At 40.0% G+C, this 18,584-nt stretch overlaps 1 protein-coding gene across 5 annotated transcripts in view; it reads right to left on the minus strand.

Moving 5' to 3' along the window:
- Positions 1-18,584, minus strand: part of LRIG2 (leucine rich repeats and immunoglobulin like domains 2) — a 57,796-nt gene that overhangs the window by 26,462 nt on the left and 12,750 nt on the right. For all 5 annotated transcript variants that reach the window (XM_015148534.3, XM_015148525.3, XM_077950988.1 and 2 more), the window contains 9 exons: positions 10,409-10,474; positions 7,808-7,882; positions 7,513-7,647; positions 6,813-6,956; positions 6,540-6,683; positions 5,280-5,423; positions 4,933-5,076; positions 1,922-2,002; positions 138-209 (listed from right to left, as the gene is read on the minus strand). In XM_015148534.3, the coding sequence (XP_015004020.2) occupies positions 138-209; positions 1,922-2,002; positions 4,933-5,076; positions 5,280-5,423; positions 6,540-6,683; positions 6,813-6,956; positions 7,513-7,647; positions 7,808-7,882; positions 10,409-10,474 (1,005 nt within the window). The remainder of the gene's footprint in view (positions 1-137; positions 210-1,921; positions 2,003-4,932; positions 5,077-5,279; positions 5,424-6,539; positions 6,684-6,812; positions 6,957-7,512; positions 7,648-7,807; positions 7,883-10,408; positions 10,475-18,584) is intronic.

An 18,584-nucleotide genomic window follows, 5' to 3' on the forward strand; every position in this document is an offset into this window, starting at 1 on the left:
CTGAAATAAAGAGAAATGAAACATTATCAGTCACCATTTCTATATGAAGTTACATAAACACTTTACATGGTCATGAAAACCTCTGCTAATAGCAAAGATTATTTATAGAGTAAGCAAAATGTATGACAAATACTTACAGATGCTCAAGGGATTCAAGACCAATGAATGCTTTCTTTGTAATTGACTTAATCTGGTTTCCTTGTAAGACTCTGAAATATAAACAGACCTTTGTAAGAAAGCTCTCCACTAAACAAAATTAAATTCATTAAACATCTACCTATTTTTGCTTAGCGTACTTTTTTGTATATTTAACAGCTTTACTGAGGTACAACTGTATACAAAAAAATACACATATTTAACGTGTACAATTTGATGAGAACCATGCATTTTTAAGAAAGTTAAGAAATTTAATTATTAATCAATGTAAAACATAGCATAAAGGCGTCTATCAAAGCTCCATGAGGTGAACAACCATCTTGACCACTGATAAACTGGTAATTTTCAGATGCTAAATTCAATTATATTCCTCATGTCTCCATTCATAGCAAAAGATTGTCAGAGAAATTCAGACAAGTGTGACCCTTTGGAGAAATTATTCTCATGGGAGAAAATCTAAAATCTTATGTGAGAGAATGCTCTACTTCTGCTAGATAAATTACTCATAAATCTCATACAATTAAACAAACTACAAATCAAACAGATTATCAAGACATTACTTTCTCAATGCATTCCTTTTACTTGAACAGAAATTCTACTTCTATAAATAACTTCTCTTTAAGTGTCCATAGGAATGCTTTTTCAATAAAAAGTGCCCCAACAACAACAAAAAAAACACAGAAACAGAAAAACTAGCTGGGCATGGTGGCTCATGCCTATAATCCCAGCACTTTGGGAGGCCAAGGTGGGAGGATCACTTGAGCCCAGGAGTTCAAGACCAGCCTGGGCAATATAGTGAGAACTCTGTCTCTACAAAAAAAAAAAAAAAAAGTTAATTAGCTGGGCATGGTGGTACACACCTTTAGTCCTAGCTCCTTAGGATGCCAAGGTGGGAGATCACTTGAGCCCAGGAGGTTGAGGCTGCTGTGAGCTGTGACTGCGCCACAGCACTCCAGCCTGGGTGACAGAGCAAGACCCTGTCTCAAAATAAAAAAAAAAGGCCGGGTGTGGTGGCTCAAGCCTGTAATCCCAGCACTTTGGGAGGCCAAGACGGGCGGATCACGAGGTCAGGAGATCGAGACCATCCTGGCTAACCCGGTGAAACCCCGTCTCTACAAAAAATACAAAAAAAAAAAACAAACTAGCCAGGCGAGGTGGCGGCGCCTGTAGTCCCAGCTACTCGGGAGGCTGAGGCAGGAGAATGGCGTAAACCCGGGAGGCGGAGCTTGCAGTGAGCTGAGATCAGGCCACTGCACTCCAGCCCGGGCGACAGAGCAAGACTCCATCTCAAAAAAAAAAAAAAAAAAAAGAAAGAAAAAACCAGCCAGGTGGAGTGGCTCATACCTGTAATCCTAGCACTTTGGGAGGCCGAGGCAAGCAGATCACGAGGTCAGGAGTTCAAGACCAGCCTGGCCAAGATGGTGAAACCCCATCTCTACTAAAAATACAAAAATTAGCTAGGCACGGTGGCACACACCTGTAATCCAAGCTACTCAGGTGGCTGAGGCAGGCGAATTGCTTGAACAGGGATCTAGGAGGCAGAGGTTGTAGTGAGCCAAGATCGCACCACTGCACCCCAGCCTGGGCTACAGAGCGAGACTCGGTCTCAAAATAACGAACAAACAAAGAAACCTCCACAAAGCTCCCAGAGTGTCAGAAAGCTCAGACTTTCTAGCCATATGAAATAAACATAATTCAGTCATATTTACAGTCGGTTCTTGAAAACACGCCTATGCAGACATACATAAATATTATAAATACATACAATTTAGTGAGACTTGTGAGTCCAGCAAAGGCTTCACTAGCATCTTCTATGGCCCATGAAATTTCATTGTTTCTTAAGTCTCTACAAAAATGTCAGAGAAAGACAGGTTCTATTAGTCAATACAACCATTATAACATTGAGCAGCATCCTGGCATGGTGATGTCAAGGTGCACATGCTAATTCTGATCCTTACTTTAACAGTTATTTATGAAGAAGGCTCAACTCTGCTTCTTAAGAAATATCTGGGCCGGGCGCGGTGGCTCAAGCCTGTAATCCCAGCACTTTGGGAGGCCAAGACGGGCGGATCACGAGGTTAGGAGATCGAGACCATCCTGGCTAACACAGTGAAACCCCGTCTCCACTAAAAAATACAAAAAACTAGCCGGGCGCGGTGGCGGGCGCCTGTAGTCCCAACTACTCAGGAGGCTGAGGCAGGAGAATGGCGTGAACCCAGGAGGCGGAGCTTGCAGTGAGCTGAGATCCGGCCATTGCACTCCAGCCTGGGCGGCAGAGCGAGACTCCGTCTCAAAAAAAAAAAAAAAAAAAAAGAAATATCTGTAATAAACATGTAAGAACTGATTCTTACAAGCTAAGAATTAAGCTGGCCTTGACAAATAAAGCAACCTGCTAAAAGTATTACTCTTCCGAGCTAAAAGTCCCTCATTATGTTAGCATATTAAAAAGTATACACAGGGTCCTGAAAAGAGGAGGGTTTCAAGATGCAGAGTATATGGCTTATAAATCTGATTTCAGACTAATGGGATTTCTGGGTGACCCAAGCCTTCCCCTGGGACCTTAAACTTACAATGGCTGACAAAGCGTAATATCAATACAGAGCTTCACTGCTCAAGAGCAATTAAAGATGCCCCATGGGAAGCAAAAATGATATACCCATGTGTTACAGTGTCATCAGATTTTCTTTCAAAGGGAAACTATGGATCTTCTAAAATTCACTGTTCCATTCTCAAAGGAAATGCAATTGTACCACATCATGTTATGATAAAATAATTATTTCCATAGAATTAAAAATATTTAATCACTTTTGCTTCTTTAAGTCATCTCATAATAAAGCACAAAGCTTTCTACTTTATAAGGGACATGCAGAGTTGTGTGATTAGCAGTAAAGAGGAGATCCCTCTTTTCACTTGGCTTTCTTTAAGTGAAAAGCTAATAAAGCTCATTTTATTTTACTAAGGAATAAATAAGGAAAGAACCAATGGCTCAGCTCTTCAGGACTTTCCCCCTCCTCCACAGCACAGCATAAATAGAAACCATTCAACAAATTAAGAACTGTATCTACCCTGGCAAGAGCACGAGGCTAAAGCCAGAATTCCCCAGATTTGATCCTAATTCTGTCTTAACTATCTCTGTGGTATTACACAACCATTTACTTCTGCTATTACTTCCTTAAACTTTAATTCTAAAAGTAATAATCAGTGGTATACTAAAATAACCTATTTGCGACCCCTTCAACTGCCAAAAGGCTGCAGTTACATCTAAGTTTCTGAGATTGCATTGATCCAATTTCACTTCTGATAATATAGGAAAAGGAAAAATACAATCACTTTTAATTTTTCAAGGCCAAATCTAAAGAAAGTTAAAAAAAAAATCAAATACACACCTGTGCATGTACATACCCTTCACAAAATTATCTTGCTTTCCCTCTCATTGATGGTTAGGTCTCCAAGTTGGGAACCTGCCTCTTCTCTGAACCATTTCAACTCAAAACCTAACGACCATAAAGTACCCTATTCAGGAAACTTAAGACTCTACTACTTACTCTTTGTTTTCTTTTATTCTGCTCTGTGTTTGAGACTACTATATTTCATTAAAATACCTCTTTATTTAGTAAAATTATATTCTAAAATTAGATATATTTATATATAAATACAAAAAGTTCATAAAAACATATTCTTATATTCTATAAATTAAGTAACTTACAGTACCACAGAATTTTAGCATGGAAACTGCCTTTAGTAACCATCTAATCCTATATCCTTCATTCGCCGTATAAAAGAGAAGAAAAGCCGGGCGCGGTGGCTCAAGCCTGTAATCCCAGCACTTTGGGAGGCCGAGACGGGCGGATCACGAGGTCAGGAGATCGAGACCATCCTGGCTAACACGGTGAAACCCCGTCTCTACTAAAAAAATACAAAAAACTAGCCGGGCGCGGTGGCGGGCGCCTGTAGTCCCAGCTACTCGGGAGGCTGAGGCAGGAGAATGGCAGGAACCCGGCAGACGGAGCTTGCAGTGAGCTGAGATCCGGCCACTGCACTCCAGCCTGGGCGGCAGAGCGAGACTCCGTCTCAAAAAAAAAAAAAAAAAAGAGAAGAAAAAATGATGCCCAGGAAAAGCTAAGTGATTTTGTTCTTCTGGTGGTATGATAAAATGGGCATGAGCTTTAGCATCAAACAGACCTGGGATCTGATTCTGGCCCAATATTTACAAGCTATGTGACTTTGAGAAAATTATTTAAATTTCTCTGAACCTCAGCCTCCTAATATGGAAAACAGCAGTATCATCCTAGTATTTGAAAGCACCTGGCACACATCAGATAATAAGTATTAGTTTCTTCCATCCAAAGTCATGTAGCAAACCAGTAACAGTGAACTGATCTCCTACCATGGCAGTTCCCTCTACACATCCTGCATCCTTTTGAATGAGAACTAGTAGCTCTGGTGTATTGTCAAGTTCAAAGGAACAAGAAAATGACTGCATTCCTGACACTAGCAACTGTGTTTTATTCCATAGCAACTAACACAATAAGACATGCTTTGCTGTTTATGGGATTAACTCAGAATTAAACTACAAACTGAATTGCCTACTACAGGCTTGAGATTTTTATGGAGATGGGAGACAAATAAAACTATCTTGCTCTGAGGCACAGGACAGAAGAACCGCAAAATATTAGCATACATAATTTGCAGACTGATTAGCTGTTTTAATTAATTTGCTTTATTGTACTAAAAAAATCAGTAACAACAACCAAAAAAGAGAATGGATATACTTACAATGTCTGAAGATTGGAAAGAAATCTAAATACACCATCAGCAATATGAGTGACTCTGTTGTCTCCCAAATTCAATCTCTCCAATAAGCTCAGACCCACAAAGGCAGATTCATCCAGGCGGGTCAGCTGGTTATACGACAAATCACTGAAAACAAGAAATGTGGAAGGTAAGGAATTCATTGTATTTGGTTCAACTTACAATTCTTATTACATCTACATGGTAAATTTAGAGCTTTCTACAAATTTCTAGTAAAGAGGGATGTTATATCTCATTACTGTCCATGGGAATGATTTATTTCAATCTGCTCTAGTCTCACAGCCTCCAGTGAAATGCTATCCAACACTTACAGTTCGGATAGTCTTTGGCAGAACTCCCATGCATCAGGGCTGATTCTTTCAATAGCATTCTGGCTCACATAGAGCTGCTGTAACATTCGCAAGCCATATAACCACCCCTTGTTCACTCGTGTAAGGTTATTGTGTTCCAGTTCTCTGCAGAATTAGAGAAAGAAGAAAATACTTTCCAAAACAAGGCAGTTCAATTAACTAGCTTTAAATCTTAAGTTTTTCCCAGAGAAGCATATATCTTTGTTCAAGCCAACTGAGCTGACCAATTCTATTCAATAAAAATGTATATTTTATTTAAGATTTAGTGCTTGGCTGGGTGCAGTGGCTCACGCCTGTAATCCCAGCACTCTGGGAGGCCGAGGTGGGCAGATCACAAGGTCAAAAGATTGAGACCATCCTGACCAACATGGTAAAACCCTGTTTCTACTAAAAATACAAAAATTAACTGGGCGTGCCAGCACACGCCTGTAGTCCCAGTTAGGAAGCTGAGGCAGGAGAAAGGCTTGAACCCATGAGGCAGAGGTTGCAGTGAGCCGAGATCGCGCCCCTTGTACTCCAGCCTGGCGACAGAGCAAGACTCCATCTCAAAAAAAAAAAAAAAAAGATTTAGTGCTAGAAGATACTAAGACTGTCTAAAAGAGCAGCTCTACAAAACCAACAGGCCAAGTGGTATAGTATACCCATTTGGATAAATTCTGATAATTTTCATTAACTAAAACATTAAGAATATAAACTTTTTGCCCTGGTGCAGTGGCTTGTGCCTGTAATCCCAGCACTTTGGGAGGCTGAGGTGGGTAGATGACGAGGTCAGGAATTTGAGACCAGCCTGACCAACATGGAGAAACCCCGTCTCTACTAAAAATACAAAAATTAGCCAGGGCTGGTGGCACGCGCCTGTAATCCCAGCTACTCAGGAGGCTGAGACAGGAGAGTTGCTTGAACCTGGGAGGCGGAGGTTGCAGGAGCCGAGATCACACCATTGCACTCCAGCCTGGGCAACAGAGTGAGACTCCGTCTCAAAAAGAAAAAAAAAAGAATATAAACTTTTTAGATGAGAAGTTTGTAAGAATTATTTCAAAAATGATCAGTTAGCTAACAAAACTTTAAAGGTTTTATGTACACTTATTTCACATCAGTGAGCAGGGAAAGAATGAACATATCTCTATAATTATAATCAGAACAACTATCCTAGCCATTTGACATTGAAAAGTCCCAGACAGACTACTTTCCTAATAATCACCTCTAGTCCCGAGTACTTACAGTTCTTCCATGTTATTTAAGCCAAAAAATGCTCCATCCTTAAGTTTGCTAATTCCATTCCGCTGCATTTTCAAAGATCTTAAGGAGTCAAGCCCTTGGAATGTAAGACCTTCCACAATTTTAATTCTGTTTCTTTTAAGTTCCCTTTAACAAAAATAGTTTTAGAGTCAGGAAATTGGTTTGCTGAAATGCTCTAACAGTAATTAAATTAAAAAGAAAAAGACCCTGTAACAAAAAAACTATCTTTTATAATCCAACTATTTCGTTACTCACAAGAATTGGAGGTGAGGCAGCTTGAAGATCTTAGGTGGAATCATGCTTATTCGGTTACGGTTTAACTTTACCACTAATAAGGAACTCGATAAATTATCGAAGCAGCCAGCCTCCAAGGTGGTTATCCTGTTATTACTTAAATTCCTAAAATAAACAAGATAATAGCAAAAGAAAACATTTAGTAAAATAAAAATTCTACCACTAGAAAGCTGCCAAATATCTATGTATAAACCCCCAGCTATCACTTAATGACTATCCACAACTTTATAAATCATTTAAATGCTCTGTTTCTTCATCTATGGAGGCTACCTACTTCATTTAGGTTGTTACAAAACAGCATGTGTGAATATGCTCTGTAAACTGGAAAACATTGGCACACATGCAAATTATCATTATATACGGTAAGCCATTGTTTAACAAATCTCTATTTACCTTTTAGAAAGCTTGGTTTAAAAAACAAAAAAAATTGAATCTCAAAATTACCCTTGATATTTACCAGTATTTTCTGACAATAGTGCGATCTTTCTTTAGGGGGCTTGTGGGGTGAGTGGGCAAAGCCAACCACCCAATATACCAACCCTAGGTTTGTCTCACATATGCATATAAAAAGCACAATAAATAAATACTTTTGAAAAGATAGGTACTGATGAATAATAAACATGTGCTTTAAAGTAAATCTAATTTAATCTGTGTTACTTACAGGTATTTAAGCTGCATGTGAGGAAATGAAGATGTCTTGATTTCTGATATTATATTTGAGCTGAGGTCTAAACTCTGCAAAGCAGGGTAAAACTGGAGTGCCTGTGCATTTATTTCTGGGATTATATTATGGACTCTGTAAAACAAAGATTATAATGAAGCTGCTGCCACTGGATCCACCCTAGGCCACAAAAACGTTAAATAATTAGAATCAACAATATATGTGCTTAAAAAAAAAAAAAAAACTGTATACTAGTCATAATTTAAATAAAAAACCTGAAAACTTATTAACTTACAATGAAAGTAGAGTAATATTAGACGTTGGTTCTCCAAAATACGGGATTTCTGTTAGTTCATTGTAATTCATTTTCCTAGGCAAGAGGAAAAACAGATTTAAATGTTTAGTGAGGGAAATATTACCTCTTGAATTCTACCATCTGGCTAACACATATTCTTTAGAATAGGTGCCAAATTTGAAAAATAATTATGACTCAGAATGAGTTAGACTAAAATAAAAATGTACTTATTGAGAAATTAGAGGTTTTAATGAGAAATTTTTATTTTTATTTATTTATTTATTTATTTATTTATTTATTTTATTTATTTATTTTTTTTTGAGACGGAGTCTCGCTCTGTCACCCAGGCTGGAGTGCAATGGCGCCATCTCGGCTCACTGCAAGCTCCGTCGCCTCCTGGGTTCACGCCATTCTCCTGCCTCAGCCTCCCTAGAAGCTGGGACTACAGGCGCCCGCCACCACGCCCGGCTAATTTTTTTGTATTTTTAGTAGAGACGGGGTTTCACCGTGTTCGCCAGGATGGTCTTGATCTCCTGACCTCGTGATTCGCCCGTCTCAGCCTCCCAAAGTACTGGGATTACAGGCGTGAGCCACCGTGCCCGGCCGAAATTTTAATTTTTAAATTAAAATTTAATTTTAAAGTTATTTTCTTTCTTTTTTTTTTTTTGAGACAGAGTTTCATTATTTTTGCCCAGGCTGGAGTGCAATGGTGCAATCTCGGCTCACTGCAACCTCTGCCTCCTGGGTTCAAGTGATTCTCCTGCCTTAGCCTCCTGAGTATCTGAGATTACAGGCATGCACCACCACGCCTGGCTAATTTTGTATTTTTAGTAGAGACAGGTTTCACCATGTTGGCCAAGCTGATCTCAAACTCCTGACCTCAGGTGATACGCCCACCTTGGCCTCCCAAAGTACTGGGATTACCGGTGTAAGCCACCACGCCTGGCCAAGAAATGTGTTTTCATAGTGTTGATCTACTATTGGTATTAATATCAGAAAGGCTACGAAGTATTTTCCACATTAAATATTGTTAGTTCAAGCAAAGTTCTTTGAATAAGTTGGGTTTACGACAGCTAATTTGAGTCCTTAAACAAAGAAGGCATAATCAGTCCATCCAGATCTCTCTTTCTCTAAATATACATAAACACACACATATAAATGTGTGTGTGTATACATATATTCTGAAGCTATACAAATGTTAGAGAGTGTCACTTGAGACCACAGATGAAATTTATCAGCCCACCCAGAGATGGAATCTATGACTAATTTTACAGATAACATAACGTGTTGCATCTGATCCCAGCAGCCCTTTAAACAGATTGTCTCAAATGTTTTAGTAGCAAATCTAATACAATCACATTTCATTAACCTGGTTTTTAGTCATTGAACAACCTCAACAATCTCAACAAAAGAGCACAGAAAAGAAACCAGAACTAAAGACCTTCAGGAAACCAACCAAAGTTACAAAAAGCCCATGCACTTCCCACTGAAGCATTTTCAGGTCTTTCCTCAGTGCCTACTCTTTCAGCTAACAAACTTGTCAACTGTGTACTCATCCACAACACATTAGAAGTAGTGAATTTGGGGCTAGGAGGAGAGAATGCAGAGACAATGAGCATGAAGAAGGTATCCCTGTCAGCAAAGAATTAAAAAGGAAAGTAAATCTCAGGGTTCCGAGGGTGTTAAGTCTAGAGGCAAATAGGCCTACATACCTTAATGGTTGTGCCTCTAGGAATGTAACAATGCTCTAGGAATGTAACGATGCAAAAACTAATATTAATATCTTAGAAAACTCCCTCCAAAATTACATAATACATCTCGGTATTAAAGGAAAAACTTTAGTTAAGAGAAAAACTTGGCCGGGCGCGGTGGCTCAAGCCTGTAATCCCAGCACTTTGGGAGGCCGAGACGGGCGGATCACGAGGTCAGGAGATCGAGACCATCCTGGCTAACACAGTGAAACCCCGTCTCTACTAAAAGATACAAAAAACTAGCCGGGCGTGGTGGCGGGCGCCTGTAGTCCCAGCTACTCCAGAGGCTGAGGCAGGAGAATGGCGTGAACCCGGGAGGCGGAGCTTGCAGTGAGCCGAGATCCGGCCACTGCACTCCAGCCTGGGCGACAGAGCGAGACTCCCTCTCAAAAAAAAAAAAAAAAAAAAAAGAGAAAAACTGAATTCTATCAACCATTACATTCTCATACGATATCAAGATGATTCTATTTCATATAAATCTACTTTAGACATGATGCTCCCAATCTTAGATAACATGTCAAGACATTTAAAAAGGTTATACAAGAGTTTCACTGGCTGAAAACTTGGCCAAAATCAAAACATAATTTGCTCTGAAGAGGTGTAAATCTTACTTTTAGCCCCAGGAAGGTAAAATATTTCCCCACAGCCTGCAACTTGAAATCACCAACCCAATGCCAAGACAGTCTGATAATAACAAAGTCAAAACATTTTAGGTTTCAAATTATTTCTTTTAACTAATTTTTTCCTTCAATTTTTTTATGGCATCTCTGGATTGAACATCCCGCAAATCACAATTTATTAAGTTCCCTCAGGAATTTAACATAACTTTAAATAAATAAAAATAACTTACACTTCCTGTAACATCTGTGATTCCAAGCTGATGTTCCAGTTAGACAACCGATTATGACTCAAATCCCTGAAAGAGGACAAAATGTCATTTTTAGTTTAGTGCTGGAGAGTAGACCTAAAGAAAAAAAAAAAAAAAACTGAATAGAAATACTAAAAGTCCTCTTGGCCAGGTACAGTGGCTCATGCCTGTAATCCTGGCACTTGGGGAGGCTGAGGCAGGCGGATCACCTGAGGTCAGGAGTTCAAGACTCACCTGGCAAACATGGTGAAACCCCATCTCTACTAAAAATACAAGTATCAGCCAGGTGTGGTGGCACATGCCTGTAATCCCAGCTACTCGGGAGGCTGAGGCAGGAGAATTGCTTGAACCCAGGAGGTGGAGGTTGCAGTGAGCCGAGTTCACGTCACTGCACTCCAGCGTGGGTGACAGAGCAAGACTCTGTCTCAAAAAAAAAAATGTTTTTAATTAAAAAAAAAATAAAAGTCCTATTAAATGTGAATTTGAGACAAGAATGTTTGTAAAGGATGAATAAAAATATATCTCAATTTAAAAATAGCTATTTTACTTTACGTGTGTGTTTATTTATATATGTGTGTGTAGCTTCTGAGTTTGGGAATACATTCACATGGTCCAATAATCAAAAAGTGTAAAAAGTCTCCCACTTTTGTCTCCAGCCACCCAATTCCCCTTCCCAGTAACAACAAATGAAAATATGCCATTTCGGCCGGGCGCGGTGGCTCAAGCCTGTAATCCCAGCACTTTGGGAGGCCGAGACGGGTGGATCACGAGGTCAGGAGATCGAGACCTTCCTGGCTAACATGGTGAAACCCCCTCTCTACGGGGGTGGCGGGCGCCTGTAGTCCCAGCTACTCGGGAGGCTGAGGCAGGAGAATGGCGTAAACCCGGGAGGCGGAGCTTGCAGTGAGCTGAGATCCGGCCACTGCACTCCAGCCTGGGCGACAGAGCGAGACTCCGTCTCAAAAAAAAAAAAAAAAGAAAAGAAAATATGCCATTTCTTGTGCAGACTTCTAGATATTTTAAGCATGTACAGCAAAGTTTTACAGAAATGATAGAACAATTTACACATTATTTTGCCCCTTGCTTTTTTCACTCAGTAATACATCTTAGACCATTCCATAGCAGTATATAGTTTCTTTATTCCTTGTAGTGATTATGTATTATACCTTAACTGTAAATACATTCGAAGATATATTTCACAAGTCAAAATGGTGAGCTTCTGTATTAAAATTGAAGTTGACCACATCCTTGATAGGGATGTGGCCTTCCTTTTAAAAAAAAAAAAAAAAAGGCCAGGCATGGTGGCTCATGCCTGTAATCCCAGCACTCTGGGAGGCCAAGGCAGGTGGATTACCCCAGGTCAGGAGTTCAAGACCAGCCTGGCCAACACAGTGAAATCTATCTCTACTAAAAATACAAAAAAATTAGCCAGGCGTGGTGGCATGCACCTGTAATCTCAGCTACTCGGGAGGCTGAGGCAGGAGAATCACTTGAACCCTTGAGGCGGAGGTTGCAGTGAGCCAAGATTGCACCACAGCACTCCAGTCTGGATGACAAAGCAAGACTCTGCTCCAAAAAAAAACACAATCCACCTTCAGGAAAAGGAAATTAATCTCACCCCAAATTATGTTAATAATAATGACGGCATTGGTGGCTAGCATTTATTAAGGCAGGCATTCTTCTATGCACTTGACACATATTAACTGGCTAAATCCACACAACAATCTTATGAGGCAAATACTTTTAAAATACTCACTTTCCCAATATGGAAACAGGCATAGAAAGATTACTAATTGGTCAATCTAAGGTCAAAACAACCAATAAAAGTTAAAATTTTGAAATTTCATCTCACTTCTAGCAAGTACTTTATTAGATACAGTAGAGATTTCACTGAAATTAGTTAAGTCTAAATAGTTAAATAGGCTTTAAAAATTCACCTTGATGCTTCTGGCATCTTTACAAGGCTGAGGTGGAATGCAGCCCACACAAGCTGTCTGCCTAAAAGATGTACTATATGTTACAAGATGGCTAGCAACAGGAACACATTACAGAAACACTGCAGATCACTTTATCTCACTGTGCCACTGTAGGCAGTTGACAGACGCATGCAGGTCTGAAGAATGTCTCTATCACATTAGAACAATTTGTTCTCAGCTAGATTCATGCCTGCCCATCTGTAAAAGCTAGCCACTTTCATTTAAGAGCTTAATTTACACCATGACATAACAGAAGCTGTGTGTTAAACCATCACTTTTCCACAGCAGTTCTAAAATATGCCAGGATGTCTGGCACAAGGTATCAGCTCAAGGACACTCATGAAAGGAGGAGGGTGTCAGAAAATATAAAGGATAAAAATATGAATTCACTACACATAAAAATCTCATATTCAGATACTTCATCCAGTTCACACTTGCTACTAAACAACAAACACATACACTTGTATAAAAATATAAGTGAAAAGATGTTTTTTGTTGTCGTTTTGTGGTGTTTTGACTCAAGGAGAAATTCAACTGTTCTAATTTTAAGTTAGATATTCTATATTCTACTCCAAGCTGCTTAGTCTGGCAAATGAAGAGCTAATATCATCTGTGTAGCAGGCTAGCATAGTATGATCTAATTTTGTATCTTGTGACTACTATAACTTAGCAGTTTTCCCCTTCCAAATTAAGGGCTTTCATTTTAATCCTAACAGTGTTCATAATGCCTTTCCCAACCCTAAATCTTCCTAGCAATGTAACTCTTTACTGTATTCATCCCCTAGAGTTCTCCTATGAATGTCAATAATCAATGACCCACACAATCATTTTTAAAGAAAGTAATTATTAAAGAAACCTAAAGCAATAAAACCTAAAGCAATCAATTTATACATTACAAATAACTTAGTATTCGGTACTAGTGAAAACTGTCCAGTGTCCTCTGTTTTGGGAAAGAGTAATTTTCTCTCATCTTTGAAGAATCTATAGGCTTTTCAATGCAACCCAAAGGATACCTGAAATTCTCTGCAGCCTCTGTACTGGATAATGTTGTTGAAAGGATATATGCTTTCAAGCAGCCTCATAGGTCAGAGCCCCATATAATGAGGCTCTCTAGACCCTTCTAAAACCCACATTCAGTTAAGATTTAAAAAACACTAAAGGTGAACTGAAATATATTCCCAAAGCAGTACTATCATAGAAAGCAATTAATATACATCAGCATCGGTACAACTGTTTTTAAGTTACCAAGTGTCTAACTAGAATTATATGGATTGATCTGATTAGTCACTCATACAATAAACATTTATTGGACCATGTGCCAGGCAGTGGACTAAGTGCTAGGGTTATAAGCACTGTCAACTTTAGTAACCTTTTTCTTTTTCTGAAAGCAGCACTTAACAATTCTCAGAGGTGCAGTCACTCCAAAACTATAAGAAAATTCAACATCAACTCTACTATTCTCCTTTACTGCAAACAGGTAAATTAGCTTTTACACCTAATTTCACTCTGGAATTTAATCAAATGACATGTGCACACAGGAGTGCACAGACATACTCTCGTTCCCCATAAGCATGCCTTTCCTATTTCTTTTTTGTTAAGTACCTCCCAAAAGACAGAAGACTAAAATATGAAGACTTCAGGGCCAGGCGCAGTGGCTCACACCTGTAATCCCAGCACTTTGGGAGGCCGAGGCAGGTAGATCACCTGAGGTCAGCAGTTTGATACAAGTCTGGCCAGCACAGTGAAACCCCATCTCTACTAAAAATACAAAAATTGGCCGGGCGTGATGGTCACGCCTGTAATCCCAGCACTTTGGGAGGTCGAGGCAGGCAGATCACAAGGTCAGGAGATCGAGAGCATCCTGGCTAACATGGTGAGACCCCGTCTCTACTAAAAATACAAAGAATTAGGCAGGCGTGGTGGCGGGCACCTGTAGTCCCAGCTACTCGGGAGGCTGAGGCAGGAGAATGGCATGAACCTGGGAGGTGGAGCTGGCAGTGAGCCAAGATAGTGCCACTGCACTCCAGCCAGGCTGACAGAGCAAGACTCCAGCTCAAAAAAAAAAAAAAAGCCAGGCATGGTGGCAGGCACCTTTAATCCTAGCTACTCGGGAGGCTGAGGCAGAATTGCTTGAACCCAGGAAGTGGAGGTTGCAGTGAGCTACGATCGTGCCACTGCACTCCAGTCTGGGTGACAGAGCTAGACTCCATCCCAAAAAAAGTTAAAAAATTAAAAATAAATAAACAAATGAAGACTTCAAATATCAAATTTAAAACTCTTAGAATATGGATTTGGATGATTTTAAAAATTGGTCTCACTATTCTTCCCAATGCCCATTAATTCCAGGTGGTTTGCATAATTTTTTTAAAAAAGCAAGAGTCCTGAAATGGAGAACTCTCTTTCAAATATCCCTAAAATGTACTTAAGAACTTGAAGTAATCTAATGCTCTATTGCCTAGGCGGAAATGCAGTGGTGAGATCACACCTCACTGCAGCCTTGACCTCCCAGGCTCAAGCAATCCTCCTACCTTAGCCTCCTTGTAGCTGAGACCACAGGCAAATGCCACCAAGCCCAGCTAATTTTTTCTGTTTTGCAGAAATGGGGTCTCCCTATGTTGCCCAGGCTGTAAATCTAATGCTTAATAAACTTAACCTAAAGTCTAGCTTTGTAACAGTCTTTCCTTTATTTTCTAACACCACTGATATCTGAATATTTATAGATACGATGACAGAGGAGTAAAGGTCTCTCAGAAGGCCTGATCTCAATGTTGTAAACTCAATTCCCACTCATGCTAATCTACAGAGATGTAGCTGTAATAAATGATGAATTATTAATGTCCTTGATATCATGTGGAGCCAGAGGTGCCATTAAGGTACTTGTTTAGTACCATCAGGGGTAAATTATTTATAGGATGTAAAGAACAATCACAACAGTTGGAAGAGAAAATCAAGTTCAGCAAGCTAATTGCAACGAAGTCCTACAGCAACAGAAATGGAAGGGTTTTCTTCTGCAGTCACACGTACATCTGAATCATCGATTTTGTTTTCAAGAATATGCAGCAATAATAGGCTGAACCGGGAACTTCAGCAACAAAACATCTGACAAAGAGGCCCTTTGTAAAAGTTAAAGGATAAGAAAATATTGTATCTAATATTTTGGGTATGACAGTGCTTCATTTAGCCAGCATAATTTGGAAATCCTTGTCTTGTTAAGCGTGTACCTAGCATAATTTAGTTTTAAAAATAATTCTCAGCCGGGCATGTGGCTCACACCTGTAATCATAGTACTTTGGGAGGCTGAGGCGGGTGGATCACCTGAGGTCAGAAGTTTGAGACCAGCCTGGCCAACAAGGTGAAACCCCATCTCTACTAAAAATACAAAGATTAGCCAGGTGTGGTGGCACGTGGCTACAATCCCAGCTACTCAGAGGCTGAGACAGGAGAATCGCTTGAACCCAGGAGGCAGAGGTTGCAGTGAGCCAAGATGGCGCCACTGCACACCAGCCTGATCAACAAAAGTGAAACTGTCTCAGAAAAAAAAAAAAAAAAAAAAAACTCAGGGTTACTATTATAATCAATTACTATAGTGTGATTTAACATGCTTATGATCTTGAGTATTCTTGGAGTAAAGTGAACTAAACACAAGAATTCTAAAACAACTCTGAAAATCGTCTGCTCTTGTAAGTTGGCTTTTCCTCTACCACTAATAGCTTTACACTAAAAGCTCTCATTTCTTGGAAATTTCAGCCTTCCTTTCTATAACAGGCTACTTTAACTTTTTACAAAAATTTGTTTCTAATCAATTGTCATAGGCTAGGAGACCCCAGTTCCTGTTAGAACTATCTGAATTAGGAGTAAATGAGATCTGAGAGTCTTTTCTGTGAATAAATTAGGTAAAGATCTTCAGGATAAATAAGATTGTATTATAGCTTGAAGCATAAAGCTGTTCCAAATTAAACTTTCTATATTTCATTTGTACTGCTTATTTGTAATACATCATACAATACTTTTTATATGAATTTTAAATCAGAGGTGCTGGACATGGTGGCCCACACCTGTAATCCCAGCACTTTGGGAGACCAAGGTGGGACTATACACCTGTAGTCCCAGCTACTCAGGAGGCTGAGAGGGGAGGATCATTTGAGCCCAGGAGTTTGAGGTTACAGTGAGCCATGCACACCAGCCTTGGTAACAGAGGGAGACCTTGTCTCCAAAACAACAAAAAAGAAGAGAAAAAAAATTAGAAGTAGTATGAAGATAGGAACATTCATTTAAAGAATAAGGGGCATGTTTTCTTTTCTTCCTTTATCTTTCCTTGAGGTTTTTGTTTTTGTTTTTGAGACGGAATTTTGCTCTTGTTGCCCAGGCTGGAGTGCAATGGCACGATCTCGGCTCACTGCAACCTCCGCCTCCCGGGTTCAAGGGATTCTTCTGCCTCAGCCTCCTGAGTAGCTGGGATTACAGGCATGTGCCACTATGCCCAGCTAATTTTGCACTTTTAGTAGAGGTGGCATTTCACCATGTTGGTCAGGCTGGTCTCAAACTCCTGATCTGTGATCCACCTGCCTCAGCCTCCCAAATTGCTAGGATTATAGGCGAGATCCACCGTGCCCAGCTCCTTGAGTTCTTAATAATTAAAAATGTTGTTTCACCAGGGAATGTAACAACAATAAAAAAAAACAGAAAATATTAATTCTACAGATACATTTAAGAATGCAACCTCAGCATGCCCAGTTTTGGGACATTGGGCAAATTACTGAACCTCAACTTCAGTCTCTTCCATTAGTACCAGCCTTATCAGATTGCTTAGAAGACTAGAATAATATATGTAAAAAGAATATAAAACCTTAATTGGGACTACTCCCCTAATTAACTTATTGAAATAGTAATCTAAATATTGCTTCTGAATTCTAATTTTATGAGAGATGCCAGTAACAAGTCAGCTCACCAAAGATTTGGTCAAATTACTGGAGTACGCATACACATCATAAGATTTGATGTTTCAGAATTACCCAGTTGGCCGGGCACGGTGGCTCAAGCCTGTAATCCCAGCACTTTGGGAGGCCGAGACGGGTGGATCACGAGGTCAGGAGATCGAGACCATTCTGGCTAACACGGTGAAACCCCGTCTCTACTAAAAAAATACAAAAAACTAGCCAGGCAAGGTGGCGGGCGCCTGTAGTCCCAGCTACTCGGGAGGCTGAGGCAGGAGAATGGCGTAAACCCAGGAGGCGGAGCTTGCAGTGAGCTGAGATCCGGCCACTGCACTCCAGCCTGGGCGACAGAGTGAGACTCCGTCTCAAAAAAAAAAATTAAAAAAAAAAAACAAAAACAGAATTACCCAGTGACACCATTTCTAAGAATCTACTCTGCATATATATCTATAGTTATGAAAAGATATCTACCAGGAAGTTACTATAACAACAAAATCATAAAAAGAAACCTATATGCTTATCAATATGAGATCAGCTAAATAATTTATGCAAGTCCTATACAATGGAATTCCCTGCAGTCAATAAAAACAGTAATATAGAGAGTTATACACTTGGTATGGTTTTGTGTGTTTTTAAAGAAAAGGAAAAATAGATGTATGTGTAAAATTTTGGAAGCAACCCAGGAAACAATTAACAGTGAATTCTCTTTAGGTAAGACAAAGGAACTTGTTATTGTCCGACTTTAAATGTTTTGTACCATTTTAATAGTTTATCATGGGCTCCAGCCTGGCCAACATGGTGAAACCCTGCCTCTAATGAAAATACAAAAATTAGCTGGACGTGGTGGCACATGTCTGTAATCCCAGCTACTTGGGAGGCTGAGGCAGGAGGATTGCCTGAACCTGGGAGACAGAGGTTGCAGTGAGCTGAGATCGCACCACTGCATTCCAGCCTGGGTAACAGAGCAAGACTCAATCTAAAAAAAAAAAATATGGCCGGGTGTGGTGGCTCACATCTGTAACCCCAGCACTTTGGAAAGCCAAGGCAGGTGGATCACGAGGTCAGGAGTTCAAGACCAGCCTGGCCAAGATGGTGAAACCTCCTCTCTACTAAAAATACAAAAAATTAGCTAAGTGCGGTGGTAGGTACCTGTAATCCCAGCTACTCAGGAGGCTGAGGAAGGAGAATTGCTTGAACCTGGGGAGCAGAGGTTGCAGTGAGCCGAGATTGTGCCACTGCATTCCAGCC

Source organism: Macaca mulatta, chromosome 1, assembly GCF_049350105.2.
Source record: "Macaca mulatta isolate MMU2019108-1 chromosome 1, T2T-MMU8v2.0, whole genome shotgun sequence".
Taxonomy (NCBI): Eukaryota; Metazoa; Chordata; class Mammalia; order Primates; family Cercopithecidae; genus Macaca; species Macaca mulatta.